The following is a 20054-nucleotide window of genomic DNA, read 5'->3' on the forward strand; positions in this document are numbered from 1 at the left end:
TAGGGCAAGGTCAGCTAGATTGCAGAGTCTGCAGGCAGGATGAATATTGCTAGTAGCATGATATGCTCAGCCGTAATCTTAATCATAACATTTTCCGAGGCTTACTGTTCGGACATGTCCCTGAATGTCCTGTATGTTTTTAGATGCACACCACTAATCAACAGCCACACACTTGAATTTTCTCCATGTTTTGACTACTGCTCTGCTCAGCTGCCAAGCTGGCATATCAGGTGACGTCACGGTTTGACGTTGCCTGAGTAGGATGGGGCTAGCCCAACGAAGAGATTAAATTGTATAGGCTATTAGGTTCGGGGGTTTTTCTTCTTCCGGGCTGCCTGCGCGCAGTTTTGGGGGTGGAAGATGCCTGGACGTGTAATGTTAATTCTTGCCTGTGACCCTTTGAATAAACCAGCACGGTTATATTTTTTTATATACTCAAGTGGTCCGCTTCGTCTTACTGAGTTCCTGGTTTGAAAGAACTGGACGTGGCTTTATAATAGAATAGAGCCTTTACTATTAACTGGCTATGTTCCACAGGCTTTTAAGGTTGCTGGAATTACACCACCATTCTAAAAGGCTACTCTTGACCCAGGCATTCTAGTTAATTATTGACCAATATCCAGTCTCCACTTTATTTTTAAAATCTTTGAAAAAGCTGTTGCAAAACAGTTATGTGACCACATGCACAAGAATGATTTGTTTGAGGATTTTCAATCAGGATCCATCATAGCACGGAAACTGCACTGGTGAAAGTTGCCTCCTAGCCTCAGACAAATGATTTGTATCTGTACTTGTCCTTCTAGATCCCAGTACTGGGATCCCACTGTTAGATTTTTACCCAAGTTCTTTTATTGAAAGCGTGAGAAGTGAAGACAGGAGAGGACTGTTTAAAATCAACAGACAGTTTACTCAAAGTCTGGGCACAGGTGAAGTCTTACAGCGCTGGGATCAGAGAGACAGAGCTCATGCAGGAAATCCGTTCTCTGAGCCACAGGTTATGTTGTCTCATTACATTTATCTTCTTGGGCTGGTCCGCCCTGGACAGAGGTATAACATTTCACACTTCATAATCCTATTGGCCATTTGGCGTGAGCTGGCCAACCTCTATTCACGCCTGCTTGCTGGAATGTGATAGAAACCAGGTGTGTGTGTGTGTGTGTTGTGGTATTCAGTCGGCAACTTGATCAATGAACACTGAACAATTGGTTGTCTGCGCTGCAGACCCTCTATCTGTATAGGCTATTGCAGGACAAAGCAGGACCTAGTGAGTATGCTAAATGGGCCTGCTTGAAGGTGCAAAACAGGCCAACAGGTCTTTGTTAAAATGTAAAATAGGCTGTCTAGTTACTTGAAGGTACAGACATCCTGTCTCTACAGGGTTTGCAGCATGCAGTTCCAAAGTTTCATTCAGTACAATACAGCAGTCCTCAATACAGTTTTAATATGTATAAGCAAGGAAACTAAAGGTATGAAAAGAAACAAAGAAAATGAAGAACTGAAAAGTAATTAAAGGAAACTAAAGTTATGAAAAGTAACTAAAGCTTATACAGTAACTAGAACCTATAAGAATCAAATCTTACGGTGGGAAGAGTGAAATGTCTGATCAACACACCATTGTCATACTCTTTCCTTCTGCGATGAAGAGAACCGAGCTACAATTGAATTGCCATAAATTGACCAGCTTTCAGCATAAAAGATGTTTACGTTAAAATGAGGAAATGCATCAATTTCTCACATTTAAGCAGAAGCCATCAAATACTCATTTTTGCTTGGAAACTGACAAACATCAAAATAGTTGCTGAATAATTTTTGACCAATTTAGATCAACTGATTGTAGGGCTACTGCACTTAAGTACACTTCTTTGATACTCGATTGAGTATTATAGCCTATCATTCTACTTCACTACAGTTCAATAATGTATTTAAATCACTTACCTGTTTGACAGTACTTCTAAATTAAAGTATCCTGGTTACCAAGTAGAATTAGGATACCTCCAGTTGGCCTACCTACAACATTAAAATACAGCTTACACATTAAAATTCCAAGCTTAGTTAAATAAAAACTGGGGGAAAAATAGATTAGCAAACCTTAGCCATATTGACTAAGCATCTTACATGAATTCACGATCTGACATTTGATCTTGTAAGAGTAAACAACCTGATTCTGCAGTGCAACAGGAAACAGTTTGAGGAAACCGGGGGACAATACGCGAACTAGAAAACTGCATTTCCTGTCGAAAATGCGTGTGTGGATGCGAATTGCTGAAAGATGGCCCTGAATATGCTGAAGACTTTGACACCTGAATGGTTTTGCTAGCTGAAAGTATGCTGAAGTAGAATTTCCTATTGCATTTGAGTAAAATGATCATAATCAGAGTCACGAATGTATTTCAACGAAGAACGGTTTGCTGTTAGCGGACCTGCTACAATGTGAAACACGTTCTGATAAAGAATTGACAATTGAACAAAAATGATAAGTGCGATCGAAATAATCTCTTCACAGTGAGCAGCAGGAGCTTTCAACCAAAATGCTATCTATGTCCAAATAGTCCTCAAAATAACAAAACCGTAGCAATACCCCATACTTTCACTTCAAAGGTATTTTCACAGTCTGTGTATTGAGCCGTGTTTTGCTTCTAAAAGTCATTTACACTGTTCAAAACCTTTTCAGTGTCCACCTGCATAACTATAAACAACCATAAACCTAAACCACACTTCATAATAATTACTATCAGCCCTTCGTTAAATAAATAGTATCGTTTGTAAGACCTCTAGCAGTTAGCAGCTAATCGAAATGCTATGGTGAACCCCAGCTTTAGCAGTTAGCAGCTAATTGAAATGCTATGGTGAACCCCTGACTTGTTCAAATTAGATTAATAGATAAACAGTTTGATACCTCAATGGCCCTTCTACGTGAAAGTATGCTGCAGAAATTAGATGCCGACAAACAGTGGTAGAAACCATAATAATAATAATAATAATAATAATAATAATAATGATAAAGAACTGGATAACATAGTGTGGATGCTTACACATCCACACAATAATAAAGAACTGAATAACATAACCATCATGTACCTGTGGTGTTCAAAGTGTGAGCCGCGCCTCCCCTGGGGGGCGTCAGAGGACGTCAAGGGAGGGACAGCGTGAGAAAAACTAAACCCGAATAAAAAACTGTTAAACTTCACAGCTAGGTTAGGCTATGTGTGGGGCAAAATGGATCGATTTGTAGTGCCTACAGTAAGAGAGCAGACAGAGTCTGGGGCGAGGAGTAAGTATGACGATGATTATTTAAAGTCCTGGTCCTAATGATGCACCATTGCCGCAATGTGTTAATTGCAAAGTTGTGCTAGCTACGTTTGGTGACCAAAACACGGGTGTTTTGCATAGGAAGCTACAGTAATTGCGGTAACAAAAAATTTATTTAGACATTGGAACTTGCATACAGAAACAGCCGAAGCAATATATTTCGTCGCGTTACACATAGCCTAAGTTAGCTAAAGCACATGTATAGAATAGGCAACACACGATGTGCAGACAGTGGTATGAAATCCGCATGCGCAGTGAAGATTTCGTTAATTGGCCGACTTCTTCTTCTTCTCCTCATGATGTTTATTGGCGATTTGCAAGCCAACTTAAGGTTCACTACCGCCACCTGCTGACTTGAGGAAAATTGCACAAATAGGCCTTAAAATGGATGATTTTTCAATTTGTTGCTGGACTCTGGCGGATTAATTGTAAGTAAATTTAAGAGACGTATTGGTAAATAAAAAGATAAAGCTTCAAGAGTGGCAACATTTTGTTTTGATACAATGACTCACGAGAATTGGCGTGATGTCGCGGTAATTAAAGGCCCGTTTACTGCCAAACAATCTGTTGTTTATTGTGAAGTCCACAGAGTTTACACAGACAAGTTGTGTGCTGTTCCCGACTGGGAAGGACTGAAAATCTGCCCAAGTTGGTGCAAACGGTGTGTCCTGTCCAGAAGGTTTAAGGTTGTCGACAAATGTGTCTCCGCCTAAAAGGTATGCTGAATTAGAACAGGAATACTGTAGCTTACAAAGCTGATACAGTGCAGCAATAAATCGTCCCTTCATGAAAGTGATAATGGCAACTGTTAAAAGTTGCTGGTTGTGAACACAGCTGCATGCAGTATATCAACAGTACCACAGCTGCTGGCTATGACAACGGGGGTGGAGACTGGTTATACAAAGGCAGAAATCCCTGTTTATCCCTATTTGCTGTGTGTCAGGCTCTGTCTGCCGTGTACAGCTGGCTGTTTGCTAACCCAGCAGACTGGTATTAACACTCTGTATGTATTTGTCTTCAGGACAAATGTCTGGCTGGGGACAATGGCTTGTGCATCTGTATTTGTATAATTGTAGTTTTGTGACCACAGTGACTGCATGTTTGTTTGATGAGCCCTTTTGCTGGTAGATTTTGTGCAGCTGTCACACAGTACTTTCTTCTGTACTCCTGTTTGCTGTTTACTCAGATGTGGGCCGCTGGTGTCATCTGCAACATGAATAAAGTGTGCTTTGTGTAGCAGGGGGATTCAACAATAACGTGATTATTGAAAACCAGCAGCAGCATTGAAAGAAAGCTTTTTCCTCATCAAATAGATTTAAACCCATTAAGTACATATTGTTTGCATTATATCCTTTCATCCCCTTGTACATTTTATTTTATGAGTGTACAGTACACTTTACCCTCCACATAAGTATTCATTGGTTAAACACAGTTCACTAAACACTTCTGATGTTGAGTCTATTTTGTATAACACTACATGTTTTAGCATCATTTCTGTATTTTAACTTTAGCTGTTGCAAGTCAATAAACTACCATAAAAATTCAGGTTTATTTATGAATCATATGCTAGTTTGTTTACCACTGCCCACCAGTGAAAACTACACATCTAATTTGCTGCCCTTTAATTTAGGACATTTTCTTAATTTAATTTCCTTTTTCAGAGTTATGTAACTTCTGAGAAGTGAGTCACTTCAGCAGAGGCTTCATTGTGCTAAACTACAGTCATCACAGCATTGCAAGGGCAGATGATATGTTGTATACCTCACAACCCACATTGATTAAAATTTTCAAAGTAGGAAATATGAACAGAATCTTAATCATTGTATAGGTGTATGACAGGTTCTATGTAATCTGCTGTTACTCTGGTTTAATTTTCCTTTTGCAGGGATAAAACAATTGCTTTTCATTGGAGAGAGAGAAATGAATAGTTAAAGAGTGACCAACTGATGAAAAGATAAAACACTTAATACAGTATAGGACAGCAGTTATATGCAGTACATTCAGTGTCATAGCCTTTGAGGACACAAAGACCATGTCGGCAGGGTGGTTACTAATCAGGTCCAGGGGTGACACATTTTACATGCATCTCTCTGAGTTCGTGTGGACGGACACATTTAGTAGATGAAAGTTTTATCTGTTGCGTGAGAAGGGCAAGTGACAAAACACTTCCTATGAGAATTGGCCTTGACTTGTAGCAGCCAAGAAAATACAATAAGTCAACTCTCCAATCAGAAACAAGTCGTGGGCATGTACTCTGGATTACAAAGGACACACACAACATTAAGTGTGACTGTTAAGTTTTAAACAAAACTCCCACTGCAATGTAGGCAATATGTTTTTCTTTTTTGTATGTGTGAATGTAAATGCTTCCTATCTCAAAAAGGGTTGAATTGGAAGGTCCTCACTGGTCTTTATTTGTATTTAAATAGCACTTGAAACTGAACAAAGGAGATCAATATATTTTTAAAATTATACTTCTGTTAATAATATTGCTTGATATCGATTGCAGGCCCTGAATCAAATCGAAGTTGCATTGTGGCATATTTTTAAGTATCAGTAGACACTGGAAGGAAGTGACTGACAGCTGTGAACATTTGAACACCATTTAAAATAAGTAATTTTCCCCATATTTGGGCCTAGTTGACAGGGTACTATGTAGGAATATCATTTTTGGGTTTCCTGAAAAACTATAAGCAGCTTATATTTTACAAGCTGTGTGCCTGAGGGGAGCTTAAATTATAACATGGCGGAGCATTAGATACTCAACGGGCTTTAAGGCAGAGAAATATACTTTGAAATTAAAAGGTGACAGACTTTGACTGCATGCTATAAAGTCTATCGTATGTGTACAGTTTTTAATATTGTGTTACATGGGTAATGACAATTTTAACTTTTTAAGTATATGATGGTTAAAATATTGAAAGCACAAAAATATGTATAATGTATTTTAAAGATACAAATATTGTGTCAGCCACATGGTTGAATAAACTCAAAAAGCCCATTTGAACTGTAATGAAGTTACTATACATCAAGCTGTTGCAGTGTTCATATCTCCTCTATTGATATGTGAAGGGTAATTAATGGAACTGCTTATTTCATTGCAAACCAGTGAATCAAAGTGTAACACTGCAATCTTGGTAAGAGCCACAAAGAGAGAATCAATACCAGCAAAGCAGGGAAATACGTCTTGGGAGTCTGGCAGCACTGACGAAAACTAGGGCATTTTCTCTCATTCATCAATTTGGTTACTAATCAGTACAGTTTTCCAGTCAACAGTAAAATAGCGAGTTTGCAGATCTGAGAGTCATAAATACTTTATGCATCTGAACGTGTTTTTGGTGACTAAGTGAACACATTTCACCTGGTTTGCTGCTTGTGCTTCGGTGTCAGTTCTCTATATAACTGCAGACGCACACCCCCACAGTTAGCAGCTTGCTGTGTAAAGTCAGATCGGCCCAAAGAAAGTGGCGGCAGAAGCAAAAGTATTATATGCTTTGACCTTTTGTGGTAAAACACAAATGTGCTTTGCAAGAGGAGGACTGCCAGTATCCCATCTCCTTCTAGGTTTTACTGTAATATCATTTTTCAACAGCTATAGTATGTGAAAAGGGTATAAAGTTACTATGTAAAATCAGAGTAATAGTAACCATTCTGTTGCTGGCTACTTGGATTATAGCCAGGGCTGCAAACAACAAATATCAGGCCGTTACTTGATTATATTCATTGTTGGTTCAAAAATGGAAAAAGTGAAAACTGCCCATTATAATTTTCCACATCCCAGTCAATGTCTTTAAAATGCTTGTTTTATTCAACAGAATCCAAAGATATTAAGCTTAACCCATATGCGACAAAGAAAATGATCTAATTCACATGTCTGTGTGGCTGGAAGCAGCAAAGTTTTGCCAATTTTTATTGAAACATTACTGGACTGAAATCAGGTGCTGATTCATTTCTCTTTGTTGACTAATCAGTAACTAGAGCTCCTCAGTGAATTATAATTGAAATGGTTTGGACACTTTAAACAGTAAAACTGTTAGTGTAAACCAGTGTTTGGCTGTATTCAAGAATGCTACAGTATGTATAACCTCAGGTCTAGTAACACAAGTGCTAACCTTACCCTGAAACATTCGAGTCAGCTCGGTACAGTAAGTCTGTTTTTTTGCCTCTCCTCAAAAGCCCAGCAGTCCTTCAGCTGAAACCGCCTCAGCCTGTTTCCTACATATATTACAGTACACATCATTTATACTGCTTTCTAAATGGTTTTTATTCCTCCTCCTTTTTTTAATTGTAGCTCATCACTGAGCAGGTCTACACTTTAGCCTGAGCATGTTTATTTTTTATTTATTAGAATGTTTTCTTTCCACAAGAGTGCTACTTACAATAATTACTATTTCAGTTAGCATGTAAATTATATACGCTATCATCAAGTGTATTGCGTTAATTTGAACCATGTTATTATGATGTACATCATGCCATGAGACAAAGTGAGGACTGCTACAGTATGTGATGTTTTTATTCTCACCCTCTCACTGGACATGTAACCGAGAACGGGTATATTGACTTCAGCCTCTGAGCATCCCCATAGACCAGAGTGATTTGCATGCTGTTGTTAATATTAACATTTCTTGCCTCCAGATATTCCTTGAACACATTGTTTATTTAGACATGGTGCACACTTTCTATTTAATCTCACATCTAGCTATTGCAAAATAAATAAGCCTGAAATCTTGAAGCAGAACACATGTATTGATCGCTGATGTTGTTGTTGTGCTGTTATGTGTTGTAAGTGGATCTTTTATGTTCGGACATTAAGTTGTATATCATCCTGAAATTCACTCTACTACAAGAATTGTAACCGGGCTGAAATAGGAATGATGCCTGGTGAAATGATTTGTGATACTTGGGTTTAGATTTGTAGTATTGTTCATTGACCGCAATGGGGAGGTCATCTCATTGTCAACTTTCAGGGTGTGTGTGTCTATCTTTATGTTTGTATGCATACGGTACTGTATGCGTCTTTTTAAATCTTTCTTATTAGACCAAGCATGGGTGCTTTCACTTTGGCTTATTGCAAGTCATTACTGTATGTTACATGATCATCTTTTTCTGAACGTTACTGAAGCAGTTTTGGGGTAGTACGATGGACACACAGATGGTGTTGAGATTGCCTCACAGGCACATGATATGTGGTACTTTTCCATCTCACTCCTACACCAAAGTCTGTCACTTGCAACGTGTGGCTGAAGGCGCACACACACACACACACACACATTACCAGCAGGCCCTAGCTTGAACTGTAAGATCGAAGGCAGTTGTCAGAGCGAGATTCTCAGTCTATTGACTGTTAGGTCACTGACTCAGTAACCATGTGTGAAATCAATCCCAGGACACCTAGACCTGAGTAAGAGTGAAACAAAGGGAGAAACAGCATCACGTCCTTTTAATAAAGAACAGAAAATATATGTTGTATATTTAGTGTCAGTGGTTTTTAGTCTTCCTTTGACCCGCTCTCTGTGCAAAATTCTGTGCCAGAGAACCCAACCTCTTTGGTCTGGCAGCCATCGTCTCAGTCTTTTAATTGCAGAGAGCTCCTCCATGCTGGCTGTTTGAAATGACTACTCGAGTTGCGGATCAAAGAAACGCTTCTTAAAACCTTTTCTAGGTGGCAGGTGGCAGGTGGGGTTAATTTATGGACTGATTTTGAAAACAGTTTACAGAAGCACTGTAGGCAGCAAAGTGTCATGGAGGGGGTTAGTATAGTGGAGAGAGAATGATGTCCTAACCCACTTTTACTTGATTTATCAGACAATGTGTAAAACCTTTGAGAGATCTCCAAAGGGATTACAATTTATCCTGGGGTGGGTGGACATGAATGTTGGCACCAGAGTTAATAGAAGTGTAATCCCAAGGGAAGAATTCAGGTACCTTGGACTTTTATTCATGAGGACTGCAGGACTGACTGCCATTTAGGGGAACTGGATGCAGTAATGCATGCTTTGTATCAGACTCTAAGTACAAAAGGCAGCACTGAGCTATAAAGTAAAAGTCTCAATTTGACAGTCAATTTTGGTTCCCGCTCTCACCCACTGTCACAGTCTCTGGGTAGTGACTGAAAGAATGAGATTGTTCCTCCTAATCTTTGGGTTTTCACTCTGTGTGATAACATGAGCCGTTCAGAGATTTGGGAGGAACTTGTTATTGAGATTCTGCTCCTTTCCATTATGTGAAGCCAGTTGATGTGATGTGCACTTAGTAAGAATGGCTCCTGGCTGCTTACCTTTAGATGTGTTCAGAGCATCACTGTATAAAAGGAGGTACAATGTTAGACCTAGGAAACACAGGAGGGATTACATCTCTCAGCTGGTCTGAGTGTACTTAGTGTTTCCCCAGGAGAAGATGAAGGAGGTCTCTGGGGTAAAGGATGTTTGGGCCACTCTGCTCAACCTGTGCACAGAATATGCTTTTCAAAAAAATAATATGTACCTGTTTTGACACATTTTCTATCCTTGCCTTGACACTGAGGTATCCTCTGTTTTCTCTTGCTTTCACAGATAACCAAGCAGCAGCTTCAGCAGACAAAGGATCGTTTCCAGGCCTTCCTTAATGGAGACACACAAATTGTTGCCGATGAGGCGTTCATTAATGCTGTGCAGAGCTACTACGAGGTAACACCATAACCATAGCAGCACAGTCACAGTCGGAACCATTTTGTTATCAAGGAGCTTTCAAATTGGTCACTGAAAGTGTTGTGCATATAAGTCATTTATATGTGTGCAGTGCTGTCTGTTCTCTCTTAACAAATGCAGCTGAATACTCATCATGCATTATTATGTGAAATAATTCCATGAACTGTGAACAATAGTTGTTATCCTCTGGAACTCATTTGCAGAATATTTGAAACCAGCTTTTAGTCTGAACCGTCAGAAAGCACTACATAGTCCTAATGTCTAAATGCTATATTCAGCCAGCTGAGTGGTAAAATGGTGGCTGAAGCTTTTCATTGCACAGATTATGACTCAGAGTATATGACTGACACAGACATCTTTTGCATTCTTACTATTCAATATGCATGTGAAAAAGTCATTATTACCATATATTCAGTACAAAGCATGAGATTGGAACCATCTGCAAATATGCATATAGACTTTCACGAAATGACCTCTGTGTGACAGCTAACAGTGAATTTGGTTTATATTTAATGTTAAATATACTTGAATTTAAAGATGGTAGGGAGATGAAGAATATGAGGGCCCTACCCCAGAATCTGGGATCTTAAAATGAACAGCTGAAAGCTTGAAAATAGTTAACTTTTTTTTATCATACTCACCCATAACCTGCAACATGGCTCCAATGGAAAATTGACTTTACTGGTGTTGTAACAAACTTTAGGCAAACACATTTTTATAAAATGAGGAGCACTTTAACAACTTCTAAACATGATAAAAACATTTAAAATGCTGGGGGCATTTGTTTTCCCCTTCTTTCTCAAAATGTGTACTTTACCTTTCTACCTATAGAAAGGTACAAATTCTAATAATGTAATATCAGTAATATGTGGTATAAAGTACACTAGCTTTCTATTAGAGATGCACAGATTACAATTTTGTTGGCTGATTCTGATTTATTTATTTATTTTTTTTAGTTTGACCTGTTGATTCCGATTTTCTTCCTAAGAATTTTAATTGACGGCATACACAGATATTTTTGTAACTTCTTTTAAATCAAAAATTTAATTATGACAAATTAATACATTGAATTAAAGTTTTACTTTTTTTTCTTTTTATTAAGACACTTATGATTTAATTTGAACACACTGCATTATGTGAACATAATGTGCAAGTACATTATAAAATAAATCTTTGTTTTCTTTTGGGTTAATTAGCACCTTGTCTGCTGTGTAGATTTTTTTTCACAAACCAAAAAGCATTTGATTCATTTGCAAACTTTTGTTATTTGCAGAAACAACACAGAATGAGAAGCCTAATGTACTGTTGTGTTTTAGTACAGTTGTCCCTGCTTTTTTGGCCATAATGGATGCAGAGAACAAAATGTGACTGTCAGAGTGACAAAGCGGCTCTGATGATGTTTTCACTCTATGCTGTGAGCGTATAGCTTCATCTGTCTCTGTCCCTCTTAGGCTTTCATTAGCGGGGGACAGGCAGCAGCCTTGGCCATGTTGGTTCCACAGTCTTACATACTGTATATGCCTATGAGTTTTCAAATCAAAATCAACTCAACTACACCTGCAGATATGCAGATATGCCTTTTTTTCAGAAGTCTTGAGCTACCAAAAACAGTCATAATTTAAAATAAGTGGTTCTATTTTATGCATTTTTATGTCTTGCATAACTGCAATTGGTGACATTGGTCTCTCACGATGTAGGTATTCATAAAGAGTGACCGTGTGGCTAAAATGGTCCAGAGCGGCGGCTTTTCGACCACTGATTTCAGGGAAGTGTTCAAGAGGCACATTGAGAAACGTGTTCGCAGCCTTCCAGAGATTGACGGTCTAAGCAAGGAGACGGTGCTCAGTTCCTGGATGGCCAAATTTGACACCATCTACCGTGGTGATGAGGATCCACGCAAGGCACAGCAACGCATGACTGCCAGCGCTGCTTCTGAGCTGATCCTCAGCAAGGATCAGCTGTACGAGATGTTCCAGAATATCCTGGGCATCAAAAAGTTTGAACACCAGCTGCTTTACCAAGCCTGTCAGGTGAGTTTCTCAAGCCTATGGGTGATATGTCTCACAGGGCTTTCATATTTGGCCCAAATAGTTAATGCCGTCACAATATTTTTTCAGATGTTCAGGTTGACAGAGGCACTTTTATTACAGAACAGATCACATAAGGTTGTTCTAAACTGCAGATCAATCACAGTTAATCAGCAATTTTCATAAATACAATAAATATTAGATGCTTCCCTCTCATAATTTTAATATGATCACAGTGGATTGTTTTCCTCTCTAAGCATCTGCAGGCCACAGCATTTTCTTCCAGGCCACAACAAGGACAACACCTTATTGAATTGCAGGTCAAGGTCATTTGCTTGAAAATAGATGATTAATCTGCAAATCAGATCATCAATGATTCATCTGAATTGCTCAGTCAAGCAAAAAATGTAAAATATTTGCTGACTCAAGCTTCTCTGAGGTGAGGAGTTGCTGTTTTGATCTTTTAACATCATTACAAATTGAATATTTTTACATTTTGGACAGTTGGTCAGAAAAAAAGACTATGTCTAGATCTGACAGCACCTTTCACAATTCATCAACTGTAACCGATTTTTGCAGAATTGTCTCAAAAAGTTTAAAAGTATAAAAGCACAATGGATAAAACAGCTGTGTGACATTAGGACGATGGCCATAGAATCACCAGATTATCAAAATAATCCATGAAATGTGATGATCAGACAGTTTCACCAAAAAAGAATAACCATTCATGCATCTATCATTTAAGCTAGTTTATATTGACTCTAGGAGAACTTTGATTAATTAAATTAATTTTGTAAAACATGCTGATGTTATCTATGATGTCAAATGGGCATATTTTAAAAGTAAATGTATTTTTTCTAGATATATATCTCCTGATACTGGGCCGGCAATATTTTGTTGAGGGGGAGATATGTTGAGATTGCTGGCAGATAATGCTGGACCCTGAAGTGTTTATGTCAGACATAATTCTAGCATCGTTGCTACTATCACTGCTTTACTACTCTCTATGGTACTCCTGAGAGCAGCAATAATATATTCTTTCTTCAGGAGCATAACTAAAAGCCATATCGTGACAGGATTTGGAGGACACCCAGAAATTTACAGTTGCTTTTCATTTAAAGCTTGGAAAACATACTTCTTTATTTTATTTAACTGTAATGGACACACCTCCTGGAAGCCAATGTGTTTTTTTTTTGTTTTTTTTTTGGACCAGGCGTTGTCTTTTTTTCAACAGTTGCTAATGAATACATCTGAGGAGATGAGATGTGGTGCTCTTAAACAAATTAGATTGTTCAGTACCATTTGAATGTTTCAGCTGGCAAAGATCAAAATAGGTTATTTTGTGCAGTGTGTTCATTAGTTAGATGGCTCTAATGCTGAGGTGCAGCACCACCACAGCCTCCAAATCCAGTGTGCACTATTCCTCCTAAGCCTCTGAAGATGCTTAACCTATTTTTTTAATGGCCTGGCTCTGGCAGCAGCACTGTATAGGGCTAGACATTTGCATGCAGATTATAGTACTGTTTGCCTGAACCAATCCCAGAAGAACATTAAGCAGTACCCCATCATGAAGACGTATGTAGGCTGGAAAAATGTGTATACTGTGCAGCTTCATACTGATTTTTTTCATACTGAAAATTATGGTCAAAACTGGCGCATGAATCCAGGACATAGTTGTGAGAAGGACAGATTTGTTTTACATTGATAATTCATATACCTACATGTGAACAAACAGCACAAAATTTACATAAGAGAATTAAATTTCAGTTTCTCTCCAGCTGCTTCTCCAGCTGTTCTCAGAGTCTTTTCAGTTGCTGTTGTAATGAATATATCAGGCTGCACTAATAGTGACTATGAGCAGCCACACACCATATATTGCCTTGTGTTAAATGATAACATCCTTACAAAAAGGAGATGTAGCAGTCCAGTCAGCATGGCTGAGGGCTTCTGGGATTTGATGAAAGGTGTTCATAGATAGGGTGGGATTCAGAGACCATCATCTCTTAACTGTTATTGCTCAGAATTGACTTTTTTTCCATCTACATCCGAATAGTAGAAAGGAAGCACTGGTCTATTTTGTGTCATGCTGAAGTAATGTAAGAACAGCATGTGGAAATCACTTGCAGACTGATTAGACTGCACCAGCCAGATTGTGAGCATGCTCTACTCCCTGGTCACTGCAGTTATTTAGCTGTGGTGACACCGAGCATGACCAAATAACTGTAAGAAAATGACTTTGGTGTCTACCCTGCAAAATCGTAATTGGTTAATTATATGTTATATCCACTTTGCCTGCAGTGACATTTCAATAGTTAAAAAAAATGTTTGAAATCTGGATGTGCTTTCGTTCGCAGATTTTATGTTTAGTGCAAGTAGTAAGTCATATAAACTGCAAACTGCCTAGAGACAACCGGCACTTAAAAACGATAATCTCTCCAATTCTTTATCTAAAATGCCTGTGCTATGCAAACCTTTTCCTTAGTGCACAACACATTCTGAATAGTGCATCCACTGCATGACATTTAACAGGTATCAGTAAATGTGTGGGGTCTCTAAAACCCCATTTGTAGCATCAGCACTCTGTACATTACACCGCGTTTTGGGCTAGCTGGTAATTAACAGTTCAATCCCAGTTCCCTTATTTAATAGCTCCTTGAGGCTGGTTTGACCCAGAAGTCATTCCAGTTCGCCATCTTGAAGGACGTACTCCTGCTCTGAGGAGCGAAGAGGGTGACTGGAGGAGTGTACACAAGAGCATCCGCAGCAGAAGTCTTGTATGGGCCAACATGCCCCTTTATCAGAAATCAGTTGGTTATGCTTCAGATGAAGGATGAGAGGAATGTTTCCTTGATTCCCATGTCCTCAGTTTTTCCCTTGGATCTTTTCCTTTCATCTCACATGGGTGGGACTAAGATATAAGGAAAATATGCTAGTCACGGTAACGCGGGTGCAATTAAGGGAATTAGGATTTACCCATGGATTACCAGCTAGTTAACAGTTGCCTTCTGTTTGGTAAAACACTGAGCTAAAGAAAAAAAAAGAAAAACTGCGTGGAGCTGCAGCTTTAGCCTTTTTTCTGTTATTTTGTCATTATCAGCTAGCCTTTCACCTTGCACTGCCATTTGGCCCATGTTTAAAAACCCAAATCACTGTAGTGCAGGTGTTAATGCTTTTAGGGACACTACCCGGCTAAATGAAGTATCTGTTTCCTGTTTGCAGCAATGTACTCATTATTTTCCATTACCAAATAATCTGATTGTCTTTTTATTGCTGCAAAAACAAAACACTAGAAGTGACTGTATAGTGAAGCAACAACTCTTTTGATTCTCTTTTCTCTATAACATGTCAAAAAGAGAAATGTCTGCCATCATTTTCCTCTTATATATTCAAATCGTTAGCTTTTCTTCCAAATAACAATCCATTTTCAGACATCACTTTGGTGAAGGATGCACTTGTGTATCCTCAGTTACAGCTCCTCCAGGCAGCTTTATTGTTATTTGCTCCTCAGAGCAGAAGTAAGATCTTTGGGACGTCCTTCATCATGATTGACCAGAACAACTTCTGGGTCAAGTGAGGATAAAGGGTCAGAGGAATGATAAAGTAAGGGAATTGGGAGTCACCTACTGACTAAAATTATTCCCTAATCCCAAATCCCAAATGTCTGAATAAGACATAAGCACATCAGAATAAGACTTTTCCCCCCTGCAGAGATGTAGATCATGGCCTGTGGGCCCCCAGACTGACAGACCATACTCAAATCAGCTTTCGTTCTTGCAGGCTTTGAAGGAGAACCCTTCTTTACCTCTTTAATCTGTCTTGTCAGCAACTGTTAGTCGGGAAATGAGACCTGAGCTCCTCCTGGTTTTGCCTTTAGCTGATATAATTGTGTAATGGAGCATCTTCACTGCACACAGGATTGGGAGAGGATGAAAGCGTTTGCTCTTGCCTGCCCAGCCACCTTCAAGCTGAAAAGCACTGGTGCTGAAACACGGTGAAGCTCGACTGCACCTGAGCAGTTTGGAATGTGGACAGTGATCATTAAAAAAAAAGTTAAAAGGTAAAGTTTGTCCTTGATAGAGATGTCAAAAGTGAGCTACACTACAAAAGCTACATCTTTTCAAGTTTCCATGATTTGGAAAACCTTATTTTCTTATGAAACATCTGCCAGTCACCTACTGTAGGATCATTTGGCTCTGTCTTCCTTAACATTATAAATGCCTCTGTTTTAAACCTGTAAGAATTGATTTAGACTTTTGTCCATTTGAGGGCAGTGCAACAAGGTGTAAACATAACACTAACATACCATATCATCACCTTCTAACATTAATTTTGCAAACATGTTTTGCAAACAATAACCTGTTTATACAGACTGAGTCAGTAATACGATTAGCAGGCATGTTTCAGGCGATCTGATTAGCCACTCTGGCTTCTGTGGGGAACATCTGGCTGTTTTCTGCTAAATGCTCCACTTTGTTCACCAGCTTCGCTAACTGAGTTGGTCTGTTGTGTTTTATGAGAGGTTTTTCACTGAAAACAGCTGCCTGCTGTGTCTGGAAATGCCGCTGGTGAGAGTGAACAAAAACACTAAAGTTGTCGGCTGTAAAACCAAAACACTGTAAAGACAATGTAACAGCCTACAGAGCTGAAAGAAACTGTGGATGATAGTTCTCCCTAGTGACCCCTTTTATGTTAGAAATAGCAGATAATACAAAACAGTGAATCAGGACAGCTTGAAACAAAGTCACAATGTAAAATAAACCAAATCTCTGCACTAGTCTTAAGAAACATTTCTCTTGATTGTTCATTAGGATCTAAGAAATGGATATTTTTCTACAGTGTACACTCATGAACACATTTGCTAATTAGCATGCCTTGCATGTTGCTACACTAACACTAGAGAAGCGTTTTCTCACCATGCACACTTCTTTTTTTTAACACATGCACACACAGACACACACATACAGACACATACTCACACATACTCATAACCATTCACTTTAAATATAGACCAGCTACTTCGAATCATCCAGATCCCATCCAGCCGCGCTCACCCAGTCTTTGTTCTCTACAAGAGTGTTCCCCTGGCCCTGCCATTAACGTCCCAGCATCCACATGGGAATCTGTCATCAGCTGTGTTGTTAACTACCCACCTGCTTCTGCTCAGTCACCTTTAACGTGCTGTCAGCCTGGCTAACACTGAGGCGCTGGCACCTTTATTTAGTTGCAGTGCTGCTGTCAGCTTCAATAACATAGAGAAACGTACCTTTTAGCTCCATACCATGTCTGTGGGGCAACAGTGACCTTTCACTAGGTGTGGGTGTGATAAAATTGGGGTGCTGTGGGGCTCAGTAGGTGGTGGTCATTAATTCACACAGACATCATCTTCCAGCTCTGTGTCCTGCCACTGCCAAGACCGGTGTTGTTTTCACTTCTGTCAAGGGAGAGATGGAACTTAACAGTCGAAACGCCACCATCCTTCACACTAGCCATGTTGCAGAAAAGCTGCAATCTGCATATAGTCGCAATGATAAGGATTTTACAATCTTGAGAATTTGCTGTGGCATGTGCATTTAAATCTTTTTTTTTTTTTTGTGGGAGAAGGGAGGTACATCGCTGAGACAGTAAAAATACAGTGTCAGACACCGACATACCAGGCTGCTGGATTTCCAGGCATGGTACTGACAGTTCTTTTGGGACTGAAGGGCTCAGATGTTGCTGGCACTGCAGTCCAATAGTGCCCAGTGCTCTGAGAGTGTCAATGAATCTTCTGCTGTTGGACATAACAGTGGAAAAAAACCCTCCTGGTTTGTGAAACTTCCTGCCACAGGATGCTCACCACTGTTTTAGTGTGACTGTGTGGCAAAGCAGTACTGAGGACTACTGTGCTGTGAGTGCAGGCATTCTGCTGCAGCTGGTGGCAAAGTCTGATTATGTGCTCTACTAAACAAGATCTCTGGGTTATGTAGCAGGGTGGCTGTTTAGTGGCAAGCGCTGGTAGCACACTAGACTTGACAGTTCACACTGACTGGCCTCCATTTCGGATGCCATCTGGCTGGCGACATTTCATAATATGCACATCGGCGTACAGAATAAGTTACTGTTTTTAAGTTCATCAATGTACAGATCACCCTTCATGTGTCTTTCAGGCGAAGCTTTGCTGTGTCTCTTGCTCGTGTCCCACTCCCATCCTCTTTACAGCTGCCTATGACTTCACCTCATTCTCTCTGAACAGGGAAGAGAATCAGTATGGTAAAGCCTGAAAGACAAGGCCTGTTAATGTAATAGGAGCGGGTGAAATACTTTACCATAAGGTCAGCTCTGGCACATGCCCCAGCAGCAGGAGACCAGAGGAGTTTAGAGCACTGTGTCAAGAATATAATCAGGCAATAGGCTCAGCAGGGTTAGGGTTATGTATAAAATATCTCCTCCTTGGTGATCAAGTCAAAATGAAAGCATGCATCACATTTCTTCTCTAGTACATTATGCTTTATTCACCAAAACATTTTCACTAGCTGGTCCTTATCTGGGTGCTGGCTGTGTTTAGGTTTCTTTATTATACACGGTGTATCACTTACTGTATGTGACTTGTACTGTAAGTTACCATTGACACTAAGTGTACAAAACATCACTGCCATCATTTCAAAAAATAGTTCTCAGAAAATATATTTACTTCAGCTGTTTTTTGTTACTCTGATGGGTCAAGATGAAAGCTTGTACTGGGCTGCATTGAAACTCACAATCTTATGTACCTAGCTGTATGGAAATAATAAAAGGTGGATGGTCTGTGGAAAAGATGCCACATTGCTAATATATATTGAAAGTTTCAGTTCTAATATGCTCTTTTGACAATTTTATTCCAAAGATTCACTTTGTTTTGAGCCCACTATACACAAGGAAAAGCTGAAATAGGTTCTCCACAAAAATTCTATCGCATTCACCTCAGTTTTAAATTGGTGTAAAACTCAAGGATCTTACAAAATACCGACAGATTAATTTTATTATTCATTGAAAACTCCATAGTGTGAAAACACCACTGTAGGTAAAGGTTTGCAAGTCCCCAGAGAGGTACAACTCACTGCAGATCCAGTACGTCTCAATTACGGTACTGTCCTCACAGATGAAACTGTGTTCGCTGGCGAATCACAACATCAAATCTGACAAGATTAATCCCCTTTGGCTGAGAGAATAACTGAAGGGGTGAAGCATACAGACGTAGAGAGCAAGAAAAAGACATCAGCCCTCTCTTCTATTTCCTTGTGTCATCTAATATAAAACTCTCATTTATTATTGATGTGAGCCATGAATTTCTCAGCTTTATATTACTCTAGGGCAAAAGCTAGGATAACAGATGTCAGGTGTCTTTGTCCAGAGCCGATATTGTCCAGTACAGGCAGTTTCTAACATGTTTTAATTACATTGCCACTGGTTTTTCTCTCGATGTGTCAAGTAATGGCCCATTCAAGTCCAAGATTTAAAAAAAAAATCACTTTAAATACATCTCATTGTCTTAAATTAGTGTCTTTATTTTTACTGCCCCTCCCACAGCTGGGCTGTTTTAGAGGGCTGAAGTTTCATTTTGCTGATTGAAATCAACAAGAAATAGGAAGAAAAAAAAATCCAAACAACTGACGCTTCCAAAAAGACCTCTCCACAAACAGTAGTCCATTCACCGTTTCTATGGTGATGCCAGCATGGTTCCTGTGAGAGGGTGATGAATTTCCTTTTGATTCTGATCTATTCATATGTTCTGCCACGCTATGCTGCTATGATTGCAGCCCATTAGACTAAACTGAAGCTCTAATTAGCCTTTCTATGCCCTGCTATACCAGTCGTCATCATTACCAATCTGTGTGAGAACCTTTGGGGTTGCACCTGTTTATATCCATGTTTTTTTTAATCTTAAAGTTGTCTTCCTCACTGCCTTAGCCGGTACACTGCAAGACATTTTTGTTTGTTTACCTTGATAAATGTGGACACCTAAACTTATCAGGGTAACTAGGATGGATGACAGGATGCCCATCTGGCCACGCTT

The 20054-nt window shown here is 39.3% G+C and overlaps 1 protein-coding gene across 13 annotated transcripts in view; it reads left to right on the forward strand.

Annotated features, from left to right (window-relative positions):
* Positions 1-20054, forward strand: part of cadpsb (Ca2+-dependent activator protein for secretion b) — a 70312-nt gene that overhangs the window by 10097 nt on the left and 40161 nt on the right. For 11 of the 13 annotated variants that reach the window (XM_020598160.1, XM_020598152.1, XM_020598153.1 and 8 more), the window contains exons 2-3: positions 9861-9974; positions 11693-12025. In XM_020598160.1, the coding sequence (XP_020453816.1) occupies positions 9861-9974; positions 11693-12025 (447 nt within the window). Of the gene's footprint in view, positions 1-3698; positions 3738-3876; positions 4026-9860; positions 9975-11692; positions 12026-20054 lie in introns of those variants that run through there. The other 2 variants (XM_020598164.1, XM_020598166.1) reach the window with 2 other exon arrangements.

This window comes from Monopterus albus, unplaced genomic scaffold (assembly GCF_001952655.1).
Source record: "Monopterus albus unplaced genomic scaffold, M_albus_1.0 scaffold36.1, whole genome shotgun sequence".
NCBI lineage: Eukaryota > Metazoa > Chordata > Actinopteri > Synbranchiformes > Synbranchidae > Monopterus > Monopterus albus.